The sequence below is a fragment of the Capra hircus genome, chromosome 25 (genome assembly GCF_001704415.2).
Source record: "Capra hircus breed San Clemente chromosome 25, ASM170441v1, whole genome shotgun sequence".
Classification (NCBI taxonomy): domain Eukaryota; kingdom Metazoa; phylum Chordata; class Mammalia; order Artiodactyla; family Bovidae; genus Capra; species Capra hircus.
In genome coordinates this window covers 23,213,658-23,232,902 of record NC_030832.1, presented here as the reverse complement: position 1 = coordinate 23,232,902, position 19,245 = coordinate 23,213,658, and the positions used below count along the sequence as shown (strand labels likewise).

At 46.9% G+C, this 19,245-nt stretch overlaps 1 protein-coding gene across 1 annotated transcript in view; it reads right to left on the bottom strand.

Moving 5' to 3' along the window:
* HS3ST4 (heparan sulfate-glucosamine 3-sulfotransferase 4) overlaps nt 1-18,557 on the bottom strand; it is a 482,455-nt gene extending 463,898 nt beyond the window's left edge. The window contains exon 1 of the mRNA XM_018041080.1: nt 17,842-18,557. Coding sequence (XP_017896569.1) covers nt 17,842-18,557 — 716 coding nt within the window. The remainder of the gene's footprint in view (nt 1-17,841) is intronic.

The window sequence follows — 19,245 nt, the reverse complement described above, 5'->3', positions numbered from 1 at the left end:
AGAACCCTAACCAACAGAGTTCCACAGCTACACTTCTAAGCACTGGGAAAGATTTTCTTTAAACATGCTCTAACATATTATGATGGGGACAGTTTCTTCCTCCTGGTGGAGGAAAGGAAAAGAGACTAGAAACAGATATGATCCAAAAAAATCTAGGAACATCAATGTCAAGAGTTGAAGGTAAACTAAAAGCAGACTCTCACACAGCAATTCATACATGAATGAGAACCAGTGAGTACTGAAAAAAATTCGTATTTTATTCTAAATAAGAAACTCAGTGGTTCTGGGTAAGGTTACGGGGTTTTTGTTGGCTGAGATCACCATGCAATTTTCAGAGTCTAAATGGGTAGTAATCTATTTAATTCCTGGCATGTACATTATTATAATAATTTCTAACATTTAATGCCTTAAATATTTATGGAAACATGGTATGTTCATTTTGTTTGTCCATATTCAGATATCCATCGCTAATAAGGAAAGAAAAATGCCACCTGGCAATATACTCTTTGTATCCAAAAACAAATCTTAAAAATTGGCTAAGAAGGGGTAGAGAAAAAAGATAGCCAACTGTGTTTGAGTTTGTTTGTTTTAAACATTCTCTAAACATCTGTTTTGCCTGTTTATTGTTTACTGAATGTGAGCCTTTTATAAAGGCTCTTATTTTGCAGGGGCAAAATACGTGGGATTAGCCCACACTGGAAGCAACCTGAAGTCACTCAAACATCTAACTCAGGAAAAGCCTTGCTTTGAGATCAGTCTGTGTCACATGACCACCACCTAGTGGCGGGGTACTTAAATAGCAGGAATAGCGGACAGTTCCGGAAACATCTTTTAAATGCACCCCTGCACTGTCCTGGTCTTTTTTTTTTTTTTTTTTTTTGGTCATGCTCATTTTGATCAGAACGAGATCTTCCCTCCAGGATAGTGGAATTAAAAACCAGGAAATTAAGAAACCAGACTCAAAGGATATGAGTCTGAGCAAACCCCAGGAGATAGTGAGGGACAGGGAAGCCTGGTGTACTGCAATTCATGGGGTTGTGAAGAGTCAGACACGACTTAGCAACTAAACAACAACAAGAAAACAGAAATCTGTCTGGGCAGGATCAAAATAACTATGGAATTAAGAAAATATTAATGATGACACTGTTTTATCAGCACTTTCCAATGACTGGAGCTCTTACCACTAGGAGTGCACAAAGTCAGTCCAGGTGAAAAGTGAAAGTGAAATTCGCTCAGTCGTGTCTGACTCTTTGCGACCCCATGGACTACACAGCCCATGGAATTTTCCAGGCCAGAAGAGTGGAGTGGGTAGCCATTCCCTTCTCCAGGGTATCTTCCCAACCCAGGGACTGAACCCAGGCCTCCCACATTGTAGGCGGATTCTTTACCAGCTGAGCCACCAGGGAAGCTCAGGAATACTGGAGTGGGTAGCCTACCCCTTCTCCAGGGGATCTTCCTGACCTAGGAACTGAACCAGGGTCTCCTGCATTGCAGATTCTTTATCAGCCGAGCTACCAGGGAAGCTCTGGTAAGTTCAGGTAGTTCAAGATACGGTCATATTGAGGAGAGTTGAGCAGAGGCCCGAATGAAGGGCAGATGCAAACTGCGCAGTTATCTAAGGACAAAGCATTACAAGTGGAGGAGGCAACAAGTGCAAAGGCTCCGTGACAGGCAACGTGTGGCTTCCTGCAGAACACACAAAGCGAGGAGATCCGTATGGTTTAGGCAAAGAGACAAAGACAAGAAGGCTCTTGACTGTGGGTAAAGAGGTGGGCAGGGATCAGGTTCTTTAGGGCTTTATAAATCATGATCAGGACTTAGAATTTTCTTTTCGGTTGATAACAAGCCATTGGAACATGTGAAGTAGGAGAGTGATGTGGTCTGCTTTATGTCCTAAAAGTATCACTTACTCTAGTCAATGTGAAGAGCAGACTACTGAGGTCAAGGGCATTAGCAGAGGAACTTCCCTGGTGGTCCAGCGGTTAAGAATCCACTTTGCAATGCAGGGGAAACAGGTTCGATCCCTGGTCGGGAAACTAAGATCCCATGTGCTGAGGGTCAAATAAGTCCAAAAGGCATAATACTGAGGCCCACACACCCCAGAGCCCGTGCTCTGCAACAAAAGAAACCACCACAATAATAAGCCCACACATCACAACTAGAGAGGAGCCCCTGCTCGCCACAGCTAGAGAAAGCCTGTGCACAGCAATGAAAAGCCCATGAGCCAAAAGTAAATTATTAATTTTAAAAAGAGTGTCACCAATACAGTATATTAACACATATATATGGAATTTAGAAAGATGGCAATGACGACCCTATGTGCAAGACAGCAAAAGAGACACAGATATAAAGAACAGCCTTTTAGACTCTGTGGAAGAAGGCAAGGGTGGGATGAATTGAGAGAAAAGCATTGAAACGTGTACATTACCACATGTGAAACAGATGACCAGTCCAAGTTCAATGCATGAAGCAGGGCACTCAAAGCCGGTGTACTGGGACAACCCAGAGGGATGGGATGGGGTGGGATGGGGAGGGGGGTTTGGGACAGGGGGACATACGTACACCCATGGCTGATTCATGTCAACGTATGGCAAAAACCACAATACTGTAAAGTAATTAGCCTCCAATTAAAATAAATTAATTAATCTAACAAATAGGAAAGAGTGTTAGCAGAAACAAAGCTAGAAGTCTACTGGGCAAGAGCCGTGTGTGGGACCAAGCCAGACTGACAGATACGTAGACAGGTAGGCAGCTACCTATGTACACAAACACAGATGTGTGTACGTACATATATCTTCATCTGGTCAAACACATTTATCATAATGACATAGTCTTCACAGATACAGAAGAAAGTTATTATTTCAATATAAAAAAAATCAATATAAGTACATTTTTATAGCAAAAAAAAAAACTTACGACTGATGATCAAATTCTTAACAGAAGTAGAAAATGAGGTACATTTCATGTGTCCTAAAAGATCCTGTGACCTCCTAAAATAGTTCTATGTTCCACACAAAAAGCATTGCATGTGTGCTAAGTTGCTTCGGTTGTGTCTGACTCTGCAATTCTGTGGACTGCAGCCTGCCAGGCTCCTCTGTTATGGGATTCTCTAGGCAAGAATCCTGGAATGGGTTGCCATTTCCTCCTCCAGGGGATCCTCCAGACTCAGGGATCAAACCCATGTCTCTTACATCTCCTGCATTGGAGCGGGCGGGGGACGGGGAGGTTCTTTACCACTAGCACCACCTAGGAAGCCCAGCAAAAAGCATTATGCCCACTCAATTTATTTCATCCTTCCAACTGGATTCCCTTCTGGATGGAAGATAATAAAAAGAGGTCAAGTATGACCACATCCTTGTGTAAATTTCTTTAGCAGATGACCCCAGACTCATTCTCCCCTCCTTCCTGGACCCAGAGACATTCATATTGTTCCTAGAATCCCCTACAGTTCAATGTGGTCCTGTAGAGGAATTCTCACCAAGAGAAAGAGCAGAAGTCATGAGTGTCATTTACTCCACTTGCTTAAGAGAAAGTTACTTCCTGAACTTTGCCCTCTTTGCAACTATTTGCTGGAAGGAGAAGACTCTTGAGAGTTTCTTGGACTGCAAGGAGGTCCAACCAGTCCATCCTAAAGGAGATCAGTCCTGGGTGTTCACTGGAAGGACTGATGCTAAAGCTGAAACTCCATTACTTTGGCCACCTAATGCCAAGAGTTGACTCATTGGAAAATACCTTGATGCTTGGCGGGTCTGGGGGCAGGAGAAGGGGACGACAGAGGATGAGATGGCTGGATGGCATCACCAACTCGATGCACATGAGTTTGAGTAAACTCCGAGTTGGTGATGGCCAGGGAGGCCTGGCGTGCTGCGATTCATGGGGTCGCAGAGTCGGACACGACTGAGCGACTGAACTGAACTGAAATGGGGTAGAGTATCAGCTCTGAACCTAGGAGAAAAATCCTTCAAGACAGGGGTTCTCAGTAAACCACAGGCAATTTTGCTCCCCAGGGACACCAGGCAATGTTTGGAGGTATTTTTGGCTCTTCAGATGGTGGGGGTGGTAGAGGTGAGAAGTTAACTATTGCCAACTGGGAAGGGCAGCAGTCAGAGGGGTTGCGAAACATCCTACAATGCATAGAAAGCCCTCCACCACGAAGACTTTACTGATCCCAAAAGTCCACAGTGCTGAAAGTTGAACAGGTTTACTATAAAGCAACCTTCTTCAAACTTTGTGCAAAATAACTCCCCAAGTGTCTGCTTTAAAATGTAAATTCTGGGGCTTCTGTGGTGGTCCAGTGAGTAAGAATCTATCTTGCGATGCAAGGGACACGGGTTTGATCCTTGATCCAGGAGGATCCCACATGCCTTGGAGGAACTAAGCCCAGGCGAAACAACTACTGAGATCCAGCTCTAGAGCCCAAGAACCAGAACCGCTGAACCCACGCGCTACAACTACTGAAGCCCATGTGCCCAGAGCCCCAAGCTCTGCAAAAAGAGAAGCCACGGCAGTGAGAAGCCTGAGCACCACACAAAGAACAGCCAGCTACTCACCGCACCTAAAGAGGGCTGCAGGCAGTATGAAGACCCAGCACGCCAAAACCAGATAAATACATCTTTCTAAAAATTATAAATCTGCTTCAGAAAGTTTGCGGTGGAATCTAGGGTTCTGCATTTCTAACAAGCTCCCCAGGGGATGGCAGAGCAACAAGACGGAAAGAATGGAACTTGAGTCTCTGATTGGTCTTCCTGAGCACAGTCACCCCAGCAGTCCAGACTGGAGTACCCAGGGGAATGCTGCTACTCAAACACACACGCCCACACACCTGAACTCACAGTTTTCAGCTCGTGTTCCTCCTGAGAGGCTGGTCTCAGGCAGCACTGATTGCTACAAACTCTGAATATTGACATTTCAATTTGAATATTGAATACTCCATTTGAATACTGAATTTCAGAGAAAAATCATCTATCTCATGTAAAGCCACTACAGGTTGGGATCTCTTTGTTGCAACAGTTCACTTTTTCCCCTAACTAGTACAGTACGTGTACGCATGTTCAGTTGTGTCTGACTCTTTGCGACCCCTCGGCCTGTAGCCTGCCAGGCTCCTCTGTCCACGGAACTCTCCAGGCAAGAATACTGGAGTGAGTTGCCATTCCCTTCTCCAGGGCATGTTCCTAACCCAGGGAGAGAACCTGCGGCTCTTGCACTGGCAGGCAGGCTCCTTACCACTGCACCACCTGGGAATCCCAGCTGGTACAGTGACCAGCTGCCAACAGCCAATGGTGACGTCTATGCTGCCGTTTGGCAAGACACCTCCAGAGCCCCAGAGGTGGTATTTTCCAGAAACAGAGGAAAAGGAGAGGGAAGAAAAGGAACAAGACGGTGGCTTCTAGAGAGCTCTGGAAGAGTGTTCTGCTGCTGTGACAAATGACCCCAAACTAACTGGTGGCACACACTGGAAGTCAGAAGTCTGAAACGGGTCGCCGTAGGCTGCAATCAAAGTGTCAAGAGGGCTATATTCCTTCCGGACCTTCCAAGGAAGAATCAATTTCCTGGCCTTTGGTGTAGCTCCTGGAAGTGGCCCGAATTCCTTGGCTCCTGGCCCCTTCTATCTTCAAAGCCACCAACAGTGGGCTGAGTTCCTCCCGTGCTGACCTCCATCTAAACCTCTCTCTCTCTCTCACCCCCTCTTCCATCTGAAGGACTCCTGTGATTACATGGGGGCTCATCCAGATAATCCGGGATAATCTCCCCCCTCAAGATTAGCTGTTGAGCAATCATAATTCCATCTGCAACCTTAATTCTTCTCTGCCACATGAGGTAGCATGATCATGGGTTTTGGAGATCAGGATATAGCTATTGGGAGGATGTGTTATCATGCCTTCCACAGCTTAGAAAGTAGGCTAGTCAGGCAGCCAGAAGATGGGACGTTACTATGCCCGCCTGGTAAATGCAGAGAGGGTGCACAGGGAAAAAGGATGACAAGCCATTTGGGAGAAAAACGAGAGAATCTTCTGGTCACTCCTGAAGCTCACCCCCTGCAGGGCAATCCTTAAAAGCACATGTGCTCTATGGCTTTTTATGTTTTTTTCAGTGTGAAAGAATGATGCCTCAGTGATCATGAGTCAGGTAAAAGAATTACGCAGACAGAGGTTCTCCAGGAATTCTCTGGATCTTCATGCAGTCTGCCTTCACAATGTTTGATATCCGTGGTATATAACAGTTCCTGTAAATTAAACTTCTTAATCTAACTTTACGATAAGAGCGCCTGTCCTATATTTCAGGGACTCCCTGGAGTGCAACATTCCAGAAAACCAATTACCTGGGGGAGTTCATGGAAACGTGTGTGGATTAACAACAACTACAGGGTGGGGACAAAGCAGATGCCAGCACATCACCATGATTCTGCCCTTGCAACGTCACTCGGGGCTTATTAGAAACGGATGTTCCCATTTTAAAGATGGGAAAACAAAGGCTCAAAGGCTGAATACTCTCTAGGCACCCAAAGCAAGGCAGACACAGAACTCAGACTCCAACCTTTAATTTCTGATTTTAGGTTCAGCTTTCTTTCCTAAATATCACAGAGCTCCAAACAGGCCAGCGGTCCTAGGATAAAGGCACTCAGACTGAGGAAATGACTCACATGTCCTCAGCTCCAAATCTCCAACCCTTTGCTGAGGCCTTAACCTGGACGCAGAACAGTGGATTTACACCTATCATGTGTAACAAATCGAACACAGCCTCCACTTAACTGTTCGATTAAATGGCAATTATGTCATTTTGATCATGCATTTAGAGAAAGATAATACCAACTACTCTTGGAGGATAACAGCCTATCAGGAGTAATCCAGGCTCTCCTAAAACTTTGGCAACTATAGCAACAAAGGCCAGGAATCAAAGGCCACTTGTTAACAATGGAAAGGGGCCTGGCTTGGGAAGGCCTGCGGTATGACCCCATGACTGTCACCTGCCCTACTGAAGTCTCATTCTCTTGATTTTGTAGCACTGGGATAAGACGGTACCTACTTCATGAAGCTGCTATGAAGGATAAATCAGGTAATGTGGTGTGCCAGCAGGACCTTTTGGGGAGACTGTCTAGCCCACACAGCTTGTTTGAGTGGGTTTGTCTTTCTTGTACCCAAAATAGTCTTGCAAAAATAGCACGTGAAAGAACTGAGAACAATTCTTAGCCAGAGTTCCCAAGGAGTGTGAGTGTGTGATTTCTTTGCAGAAACCTGGAGTTTTATAAGAAAATGGCAGAGAAGGTACCCCTTTCATTCAATAAACTGTCACTCATTCAGAACTGGTGATGAATAAGCCACCATCATGAAGTGCCTACCTGCGCCAGGTACTGCTTCTGGCTCAGAACCCTGGCGAGATCACGTGGGACAAGACCCTGTTCCCATGCACTTGATCTTCTGGGAGGGAGAGCGAAGTCATTAGGATGATTTGGGAAAGCAATACATCCCCTGAAGAAAATAAAACGGTAGAACAAGCTCAGAAGTGGAAAAAGGCCTTTAAATTAGGTAGTGTGGAGAGGTCTTTGGGGGAATTTGAAATGTGAGCCAAGATCTGGAGGACAGATAACCAGATACCTGCATTGTAGTAGTGGGATTGCAGGGGAGGGGGCTGGGGGGGGGGCAGAGAATTCCCAGAAGAGGAAAGAGAGAAATAGATTGTCCTGGAGCTTCCCTGGGGGCTCAGGAGTAAAGAATCTGCCTGCCAATGCGGAAGATATGGGTTCGATCCCTGATCCGTGAAGATCCCACGTCATGGAGCAACCAAGCCCAGGCTCCGCAACTACGGAGCCTGTGCCCTAGAGCCCTCGAGCCTCAACTCCTGAAGCCTGTGGGCCCTAGAATCGGTGCTCCGAAACAAGAGATGCCACTGCCATGAGAAGCGCATGCACTCAACTAGAGAGTACCCCTGCCTGCCACAGCTTAAGAAAAACAGTCCTCAAAGCATCAAAGACTCAGCACAGGCTACATTAAAAAATAACTACATTTTTTAAAATTTTAAAAATAAAATAAAATGCCCTGAAGTGAGAATGAGCTTGGTCCCAGAAGAGAAAAGGAGACACTTCCACAGTCCCGTTTTGGGGGCAAACCCCCACAGTCAGCCTGTCCAGTAGGCAGGCCATGCACACATGGGAAACCAAAAGCTTCCAGCCCAGAAATTCCGGCATTTACTATTCACTCCCAGGAAGCTGGAAGACCGCCCTTCCAGTGCAAAACAGCTTGGGGGCAAATGAAAAGAAATGCTGTGTGTCTGGAGCCAAACACCTAGGTCTGAATCCCAGCTCCACATCTTGACCAAGTTCCTTGACTTCTCTGTGCCCTGGTTTCCTGACCTGTACAACGTGACTGATCACAGTACCTGTCTCACCAGGCTCTTGGGGCAGAGCCTGGCACCCACAATATGTGTCCACCCCTGAGATTCTTACCATGTTGCTACTATGATTCTTTCAGGTCCAAATCTTAAATCATCACCTCCCCATTTCATTAAATAACCATCACTTGTCTGTGATTCATTTTTTGGTGTTGCTTTCTAACAACAGCAATGCACCTAAATTTACTCATTTACATCAATTCAACAGTTAATCTACACTAGGAATGATTCTTGCTGTTGTTTAATCACTACGTTGTATCCGATTTTTGCAATCCCACCAATCTCCTCTGTCCATGGAACTTCCCAGACAAGTATACTGGAGTGGGTTGCCATTTCCTTCTCCAGGGGATGTTCCCAATCTAGGGAATGAAACCGTCTCTCTCTCTCTTTTTTTTTTTTTTTTTGGAACTTATTTATTTTTTATTGCAGGGAAATTGCTTTACAGAATTTTGCTGTTTTCTGTCAAACCTCAACATGAGAAACCACGTCTCTTGCACTGGCAGATGGATTCTTTACCACTGAGTCACCAGCAAAGTCCCTTCAGTCTGGGATATAAAGCAGTCAGTACCAGCCCTCTATGAGGAATTCTAACACTGTTTATGAACCTGAACAGTAGTAATTGTCTTACAATCCTCCCTTCAGTTAAATAAAAGGTAGAAAGTAAGGGAATCTTGTCTTTGAAGTACAACATTTTGGCCATGTTCATGGAAACAATATCTTCAGACCACTCTCAAACACACCTGACCTAAACGTAGTAGCAAAGATAGCCAATAAAAAGTGGGTAGGGAAGGGAAAGAAAGAAATGCTATCCCAGAGAAAGAGGACTCCTTCTAGTTACTGTTTCCTTCTCTGACACCCCTCACTAAAGTATTAAAATTTTGTTCTTGCAAGTCCTTTGCAAGTTTTGCTAAATTTATCCCTGGTTATTTTGTCTCTTTGCTTGGTTCTATAAATAGGATATTTTCTCTCATTATATTTTCAAAATGCTTGGCATGGGCATATAGGAAAACTATAGATTTTGCATAGTAATTTCCTTACCAGTCACCTTAAAGAATTCCATTATTATTTCTAATAGTTTTATGCATGGGAGTGGAGATTGCTTATCTTAGGTCATCCAAAAAGAGATGAAACTACTAGCAACCGGTGATAATTCTATCTTCTCCGTTCTTATTCTTTTTCACCTCACTGGATTATCTATTTATTTCTGAGCAATGGTAAATAGCAATGGTGATAATGGGCATTCTGATCTTGTTCTGGATTTAATGGTGATATTTCTAGTGTTACACCATTAAAAACGATGCTGACTTTGGGTATGATCTGATTTTATCAGCAAATGTTCTAAAAACCAGGAATAAATGCTTAGCTTTACCAGACATTTTAGCATCCACAAAATAAATAAGATTTTTCTCTAAGTGAAAAGTATGAAGAATAAACCACACAATTTTTTGGTTTCCCAAGATCAAACCATCCCTCCATTCCTAGAATAAATGGCACTTTGTCAGGACTTTACCTTGTAATGTGATCACTTAACTGTCCATTTCTCCACTTGAGTTCTTCAAATCACTGATGACTGATTTATGTCTGACACATTGCTGACATTTAATACATGTTTAATGAATAAATAACAGCACTAAAAAGTACACTCAACCTCCTCAAACTAACCACTTGTACCTTTTTTGACTTAAAACAGTAGGAGAGATCATAAGCCTTTCCCAGAGTGGATCTTCAGATGTTTACTGTAATATGTGGTGTTAAGTGGTCCCTAATTCTTTTATCAATAGAACCCTTGAATATCTCATTCTTTATAGGGAAACTCTTCCTTATGGTTTCAATGGGAATAAGCCTCCTTCCCTGCTCCCATCACCACCCCAAGCCAAAGGGGTGGCTACATCGCCCGGGCTTGATGAGAGCACCACACAGATTGTTTAGGAATGGGCACATGATCCAATCTGGGTCAACAGCATCTCCAGCAATTTCTTACAGAAGCCCTTAAGAAAAAAAGTTTCCCAAAAGAATTGATAAACCAAAAAATGCTTGTCTAGGGTTGCTGCTTACCATCTTGCTTAAAGTGTAGTGAGACAACCTGAGAATGAAGCAAGGTACAGCAAACACAGAAAAGACCAGAAAGAAACGGAGACCTGGATTCAACTTTCCCTGGAGCCATCACCCCTTAGACTTTCTAAGTAATAAACCAATAATTGCCTTTCTTGATTTACAATAGTTTAAGCTCAATTTCTATCACTTATAAAATAAGTGATAGAAAAAAAAATCAGGCCTAATGCATGTGCTGCTGTTTTCCTGCCTATGTGCTTTATACATTCTTAAATAAAGGTTGAAAGTAAAAAAGTTTTTTAAAGGAACGCGATCCTAACTAGCGTGTGTTAAAAATCAACCACCTGCTTTTAATTAATGGCAAGATAGGCAGAAGCGCTCCCTCAGTGAATTATAATTTCAGATTGAAATTCCCAAGACAGTTATAGAAGAGCTTGTTAAGCCGCAGAAACCAATAGAATCAAGAAATTACTTTAACAGGGTGGTGGTTCCATCAGTTCCAGAGATAGCATCCATTATGCAAAACCAAAACCTTTAAAACTTTCTGCCGTGCAGCCCTAGCAATCCCTCATTCACCTGAAGTCTCACAGCTTCTCTCCTGACTCAATTTAAAAGTAAAAATGACTGGCATGATTTACAAAAATAAAAATAAATAAATCATGTGATGGCTGGAGAACTCCCTAGTGAAAACTGCCAAATCTCAAGACAGGGAGTTCTGCGGGGTCTGTCTGAACCATCCTGCATTCTCAGAAGCTTTCAACTCTGCTGAAAAACTGAAGACAAGCATGGCCTTGGCATCCTAAACTCCTCTATACCTATCGGAGCAAGTGACATCAATTTCTATCATAGGCTATAAAAATGTCAGAGGGCCAACCCAGAGAGCCTCACCAGCTCCCTGTCCCATCCCCTTTATGGGAGAATTTTGGTTTCACTTGCCTCCTGAAGTCAGACTCTTCTCCTTCAGCTCAAGTTACAACAGACGCAATTCTGGAATCTGGTTTTGATTATTCTCTGGAGAGCTACTTAAGAGATGCTTCAGGGTTGGAAATCCCTCATTCGGACATAATCTTGAAATAAAAGGCTATGTTCAAATGAAAAATGCTTTACAGCATCTCTTTAGGGCCTTCTGTACTGATGGGAAGGATAAAAGGAAGGAATGGAAGGAAAAAGAAGGAAAATGGGGGAAAGAGAAAAGAAGGGGAAAGGAAAATATATTACATCATAAACTGTGTAGCGCACTTTGAATGTCATTTAATTTCATTCTCACATCATTCCCTTGGAAGGAAATACTATTGAGCCCATTCTGCAGATGAAGAAATTGAGGTTTGGTGATACTAATTCATCCAAGGTCTTACAGTGAGGATGCTGTATGACAGGTTCAGAGATACAAATACACGTCCTAAAGCACATTGCTTCTAGCCAACTAGCTTCTTTCCTCCAAAGAGTCCAAGACAGAAGTTTGTTCTAGAACCAAAATATGTTAGTGACTGAATGGATCTTATGGAGATTATAAAATCTCATCATGTAAGTGGGTTTCTCTGGTGGCTCAGCGGTAAAGAATCCACCTGCCAATGCAGGAGACATAGGAGAGGTGGGTTCAATCCCTGGGTAGGGAAGATCCTCTGGAGAAGGAAATGGAAACCTACTCTGGAATTCTTTACTGGGAAATCCTATGAACACAAGAGCCTGGTGGGCTACAATCCATGGGGGGGTCACAAAGAGTCAGATGCAACTGAGCATGCGTGCATCGTGTAAACAACAGAGAAGGAAGGAAGGAGGGAAGAAGGGAAGAAGCTATTAAGAAAACTGACGTCCAATAAAATTAGTGTGTGGCAAAGAAAAACCTAGAACCCAATTTTTCTAACTCTGAAGTCTTACTCTGTTCACAGGACCAGAATCTATTTTACTGGTGCAACTGATCAAATGGATCAAAAACAGGCACTCCTGATTAAGCAGTAAACAGCTGAGAATTTCCCCGCCCTCAAGAAAATGTTTGCTGGGAACAAAAGGGAAATTTATTTGTAATTGTCTTTTTCTGCTCCATGCTCCTGTTTATATCCAGCTTCCTTTGTTGTTGTTGTTACAATATATCTGAGAGACTTCCCTCATGCTGTTGCAAAATTGGTTAAGGGGGAAAACATCTAAATTGAAAGAGCACACTTAAGCCACAATTCTGGCAACTGCAGAGGGTACTGGTATGCCAGTTACTTTCAGAAATGAGTTTAAACCAAAGGTCACTAACCAGTAGCCAGCTGGCTGTGACCAGCCCACAGATGTGTTTTGCTTGTCCCGCAGTGCTGGCCCACATGGCGCTTTTAAGAAATCTCAATCTGCTGCCAACGTTAAAAACCAGGCCACTTCACATCAAAACCCAGATTTCCAGTTTCTCTTCCCAAGTGGAAGACAGGGTTCCCCTGATGCCACATTTGCAAACGGAAGAGGCGTGGCCGGAACAGAACAGTGGCTGCCCTTTTGGACAGAGTGTCTGTGGCCCAGTTTCTCCCCACCTAGTCTATTTCACTCGAGTGTATTACCCACATGAGCCCTGAAGGCATCTGATGAGTGACCCTTGGTTTAAAAGGTTAAGCAGACGTAGATTGCAAAGCCCAAAATTATTAGTCTTTTCCCAAAAACATCCCCAATAAAAGCCTCCAGTCAATGTTATGGCAGCTGTGAAGGGATATTCATTTTTTTAGAATATATATTCACTTTTATTACTTCACTTATTCCTCTCAACAACCCTGCAAGGAAGGAATTACTCAGATAAACTGAAGCTGAGTGATATTTAAGTCAGTTATCCAACCCAGATCGTTCAACTAGTAAGTTGCAAAGCTGAGTTTTGAACCCAGTTTTGCCCAGTTACAAACACTGTAGAATGCTTTGAAAAGAATGCTTTGAGAAGTCATGAGGTTTGTTTCTACCTCAGGGCCTTTGCACTTGCTGTTCCCTCTGCTTGGCAACCTCTCCACTCAGGTCTTCACATGGGAGGATCTTACTCATTCACGATACTTATACCACGTCCAGAGAGGTTTTCCCTCATCACTGATAACACATACACACACACACACACACACACACACACACTCACACACGCACACACGCACGCACACGAATTACTTTCTATGCCCCTGCTACTCAAAGAGAGATCCAGAAATCAGCAGAATCAGTATCACTTTGGAAATTTGAAATTCACACTCTCAGGTCCCTCCCCTAACCTACGGAATCAGAACCTGCATGTTAACAATACCCCCAGGTGATTTGTGTGCATTTAAAGTTTAAACAGCACTGCTCTACAGGAGCACTGCCCAATGGAAATAAATATAACAGGAGTCACACATGTAATTTCAAATTTTCCAGTAGCCACATTAAAAGAGTAAGCCACGTTAAAAGACCTGTTTGTTTGCTGTCTCCCCTTTCCCCACTCCCACCCCACTAAAATGTCAGTTCCAGGAGACGAGGTGCTTCATCCTTCTTGTTCACCCTTGTATCCCCTACACCTAAAACAGTATTGGAAACAGGGTATCATTAAATGTCTGTATCATTAAATGCATCATTGTAAGTATCATTACATGAATGAAAGAAGGAAGGAAGGAAAAGATTTTGCTAGCACTCTACCTACCAGCCTTTAGACAACCGCGGCTTCAAATCCCAGCTCAACCCCTGAACGGCTAAGCAAACTTGAGCAGCTGTTTTCCCCTCTGAGGGCCAACTGTAAAGCAGGAAGGCTGCTCTTTTGCTCACAGCTTCATCATGCCACCTAGATGTGGTTACACGTCTATAGAGCGTGAACTGCCATGATGACGCATGTTCAGTGCCTTACCGGGCCCTCCTTCCTTCTCTCTCTGGACACCTCATCTAAACAATGCTGTGGACTACACTCCTCTCGGCACCACAAGCAAAACTACTGAACCCGCTTCCCCGGGCTATTTCCCTCCAGCCAACAGGACGTGTGTCCTAACTGCAGGCAGTGAAGACATTTGACCTCATGGAGGGTCACTTCCCATTGCCTTACAGCTGAGAGGCTTCCAAAGCCACGAAGTCACGGTCACTGGACAGCCTGTGATCTACAAGGTAGACCACGGATCATGGCATCTCTGCCACATTGACGAGTTCTGCCACGGCAGCCACTTGGCTTGCCACAAGGCCCCACCCCTTAGAGGACTGTAAGGTCTGCCCAGACAGTGTGTATCAGCTCCTATTGAAAAGCATATTGTAGCTTTGTCCTTTTACTTTGGCGAGGGGGTGGGGGGTTGATCTACCCCCATTTATTAATCACTGGCCTGTGTCAATCCACCAAGTGAGGCTTGCTGTTCCATAGCTTTAACACACATCCTAATCCATCAGCCTATCTTGCCCTGCAAATCTGATGCACACGTTCTAATCTCAAACGTGTTTTTAAATCACAGCAGGTCCACAGCATAGGCGAAAGCAAAACCCGGATTTAGACATAACTGGAGTGACACGGAGGAAATAAAACCCGGGCTGCTTAGTTAAATGCGACGAAACTCTCGCCAGCTCTGCTGAAAGCAGCCCCAGTTTCTTCTTGCTCTCCCTCTCGCTGACATCACAACCACTGGAATCACTCGCAGAATCAGTAGGCTACCGGGAAGCATGTTGAAAAGAAAAGGAAAACAAATAATGGGAAAAGGGGATCAAAACCTTTAATTAACCTGTGAATCTCCACTCAGGCACACAGTAGAGTAAGATTTCAGATAAAACACATACCATACTATAACCATTTAACGGGGAGGTACTATAGCCACTTAAGTAGAGAAGCCACCATTTAAAAGACTGGAACCAGGGAACCAGGAAGAAGGGTTTCTGCTACTGGTTTGAATCACTGCCACTGCTTCCCTTCTACCATATGGTGAGGATGCCATCCCCTCTTCCTACATGGGAGGGAGAGGGAGAGAGTGAGCGTGTGCTCAGTTGCGTCCAACTCTTTGCAACCCCATGGACTGCAGCCTGCCAGGCTCCACTGTCCGTGGAACTTTGCAGGCAAGAATACTGGAGTGAGTTGCCATTTCCTCCTCCAAAAGATCTTCCCAATTCAGGGAACGAACCCACATCTCCCACATTGCCGGGTGGATTCTTTACCACTGAGCCACCTGGGAAGCCCGTGAAGAGAGAGGGGAGCTAAAGAGATGGAGTCAACAGAAATCCCTAAAATGCCCTCAAAGCATGACTGAATCTGTTAAGGCTGGAGAGCTATCCTAGGATCCGGAAGGTTTCTGGGAGTCTTCTCAACATCCAGATTTGGGTGGAAAATGATTCCTCGATGTTAGATAGATTCTCCTGCAGTAACTGCAATCAGCATCACTAACTGCAATAAGGACTCACCCTGGGTGTGATGCTGGGGCAGCAGATGGAAGATACGGAGATATCACATGGTCCTCTTAAGTGAGGATCGAGTGAACCTAGTTCCATTTGCATCTCTTAGTCCTATGGGATGCCGAGTCCCAAATACCACCCGTGATGGCTGAGGGTACCACATGTTGGAATAAGATCTTCAACAGCCATGTCCTACGAGCGAGGCAATTTACACACCTCCTTTTCCCAGCTGCAGTGTAAAAGAATGTGGCATCTGTCAGGATCATCTATCTTTTCATTCAGAGAATGCTCCCGACCCTACAATGGGACCTCCTGACAGGCAGTCCACATTACACCGTTCATCTACTTTATTTTAAGTCATCTGAATAAAACACCTCCTTCTCCATTTCCAGCTGCCACAGAGCAACCGAAACACATGTTGGAAAGATTTGATCTTTATTCCTCCCTCTCCCCCAAAGGGCATTTGACACTTCTCACAAGATATACAGCTTTAAAATTAGAATGGGAAAAAGCCATGGTTACCCCCTTAGAGCCTACCTTTACCCCACAGCAGAAACCTGAACATTCCTACAACCAACAGTTTAACAACTGAAACCTTCCCAGACATCATACCCCATTTTTTTTTTATTTTGCTGTTGTTGCATTAATCATCCTAACACCTTTTTAATTATAATTGCAAACTGGAAGCCATGGCTTGTGATGTTATAAATACTGATTTTCCAGTTAAATTAGGCATTTGCTGTTTTATGTTTTGATAGAAAGGGACTGTTTGAAGCCTCCTAAAACAGTGCAATTAGTTCTCTCTGTTGAAACAGACAAGACATGAACAGACACATTTGCTGTTTCAGTTTAATGTGCTGGAATGTTTATGCCTAAGTGTACTTCTCTCAAGCTTTGAAAGCATAAGGCATATTTTTAAAAGGCGAAGAAATCAATCACAATACACACATTTATTATATATTTCCAAAGTTAAGTTATTTCTCAAACTTCCCCAGCCTGTAATTTAAACTTAAAAAGCATGTCTCTTCTACAAGAAGGCGACCTGTCAGGAAACAATCCTTATTTTACCTATTGGCTCTGTTAAGATGATAACATCACTTTAGCTGACAAAGCCTGTGTTTCTGGTTGACAATTGCAATTAATTACTGAGATGCAGCCGAGATGCAGCCAGCCATCCAGATCTGTTTTCCAGAGTGATTAAAAAAAAAAAAAAGAGGAAACAGGGAAGGGCAAGGGAGAACGCTGGTGGATTAATTTATTTTACCTGCACTTAACTTACTACTTCTCCCTTCCCTCGCTGCTGGCAGACGGTGGAAAAGGAGGGATATGAACAAACAACTCACTAGACACAAGCTCCAATCTGTTGCAATGAGGCACGGGTTAGAAAGGGATCAGGTGCAGGGCATGAAAACTCCTAGGGCATCAACTGTCATGTAGACACAGATAATCCTGATGCAAAATTAACCCGGGGTTCAAGCAGCCCAAGAGGGACGGAAAGTTCTGGAGGTGGGGGGCATCCTGAGTCTTCAGGAGAAAGCCCAGACTCGCCAGCATCATCTTTTTAACTGTTCCCGGTTCATTCTGCTCTAAACTGAAAACACTGAAGTTGGATTCCAGCCACGCAAATGCGTTTGAGGGCGATCTTGAGAGATTCCAAGAAATCCCAAAGCCCTTTAATCAATCCAGCTTGTCCAGCTCCATTCCTCGGCGTCCCCAACACAGAAGCGCACCGCCCCGCAAGAGACTGGGTTAGGAAACACCCCGCGGACACGAGGGCTGGGGATCCCCAGACTCGGAACCAGGCAGATTCCGAAAAGAGCTCCCTGGACGAGGAGTCTGAGGCAGGCAGAGCAGGGGGACCCCTCTCTCCTCGCCCTGGAATAAAGTGATCCCTGGAGAGCATCCAGCCCTGCCCGCCGTTCCCCCCAGGCTGCCCCGCCAGGGTGCGCAGAGCCCTCCGGGGCTCACGGCTCTCGGAACTCTGCCCAGATCCCCAAGGGCAGGGGGAGCGGCTGTTTCCCGCGTGGGTCTGTCCCCACGCGCCCATCCCATCCGCCGAGCCCGGGGTCCTACCTGTACCACTCCAGCCCCTTCTCGTAGTTCCTGTCGAAGAAGTGCGGCTCTACGCCCACCGCCCGCACGTCCGGGTGCACTCGGATGGCCTCCAGCAGCGCGCGGGTGCCTCCTTTCTTGACCCCGATGATCAGCGCCTGGGGCAGCTTCTTCTCGCCGTAGTCGGGGGTGCTGACGGCGTTGCCGCTCGCGTTGGCAGCCCTCCGGCCTGCGAGCTCCTCGTCCGTGGTGCTGGACTCCGGCACTTCCCTCTCCAGCAGCGCGCTCTGCGCCGTGACCATCTCGCCGGGGGTCAGCGGGGTCTGGAGCCAGGCGTCCCGGGCGCCCCCGCTGCCGCTCGCCAGCCCCCAGCCGTCGGCCCCGGGGGCGGCGGGCTGCCTGGGGGGCTCGGGCGGCTCCCCACGGCTCGCGTTGTCCGGCGGCGGCGGCGGCGGCGCGGGCGGCTGCGAGGGGGCGCCGAGGCGCACGGGGGGAGGCGGCAGCGAGGGTGGCGGGGGCTCGGCGGCGCCCGGCGGCTCCTGCAGCGCCAGGGGGAATTGCAGGGAGCCCGAGCCGCCCAGGAGGCTGTAGCACAGGTAGGTGACGGACAGGGACAAGGTGCACATGAAAAGCAGCTTGCGCGCCGGCGGGCCCTTAGCCGAGACGCCGGGTGGCGGCGGCGCGGCGAGAGACGGAGGCGGAGGCGGAGGCGGAGGAGGTGCGGGCCACGGGGCCATCGCGGCTCCCGGCTCGCGGCGGCGGCGGCGGCGGCGGCGGCCCCCGGCGCTGCCCGGACATGGTTTCAGCCGCCGCCCCCGCCGCCGCCGCCGCCGCCGCCGCTGCCCAGCCGCCCCGGCTGCATGAAGCGACGCCGCTGCGCCCCCGGCCCTGGCCGCTGTCCCGCTGCGCCGGGGGGGAGCCCGGCCGCATGGCCCCCCCTCCCCGCTCTCCTCGCGGCGTCCGGGGGGCCCCCCACCACCCCCCTCAGCCTCTGGCAAGGGGACCGAGGGGGGCGCGCGGACCCGCCGGCTGCACCTGCTCCGTCTGCAGCGCCCCCGCTTCCCCGGCTCCGCCGCGGCTCCCGCTCCAGCTTCTGCCGCCGCCGCCGCGCGCTGTGGCAGCCCCGAGTTCCTTCCCCGCTGCTAACTTTCTGCCGGGAGAGCGGAGAGACGCGGAGGGGGCCGGGCGCGCGCCCCGCGCCGCCGAGGGAAGGGGGAGTGCGCCTCGCGCGCGCCTGTGGATGGGGGCGCGGGCGCGCGGGCGTGCGCTCGGGCTGGGGCACCCGGGGAAGCGGAGATCGCGCCCCCAACCCCGCGCGCCGCACGCACTCGCTGGAGGTGTTCCCCGCCCCGCCCTGCGTGCTTCCCCTCCCCTGGGAGCCCGGGACGCCGGGTTCTCCATTCCGCTCCCGGTACTTTTGAGGGT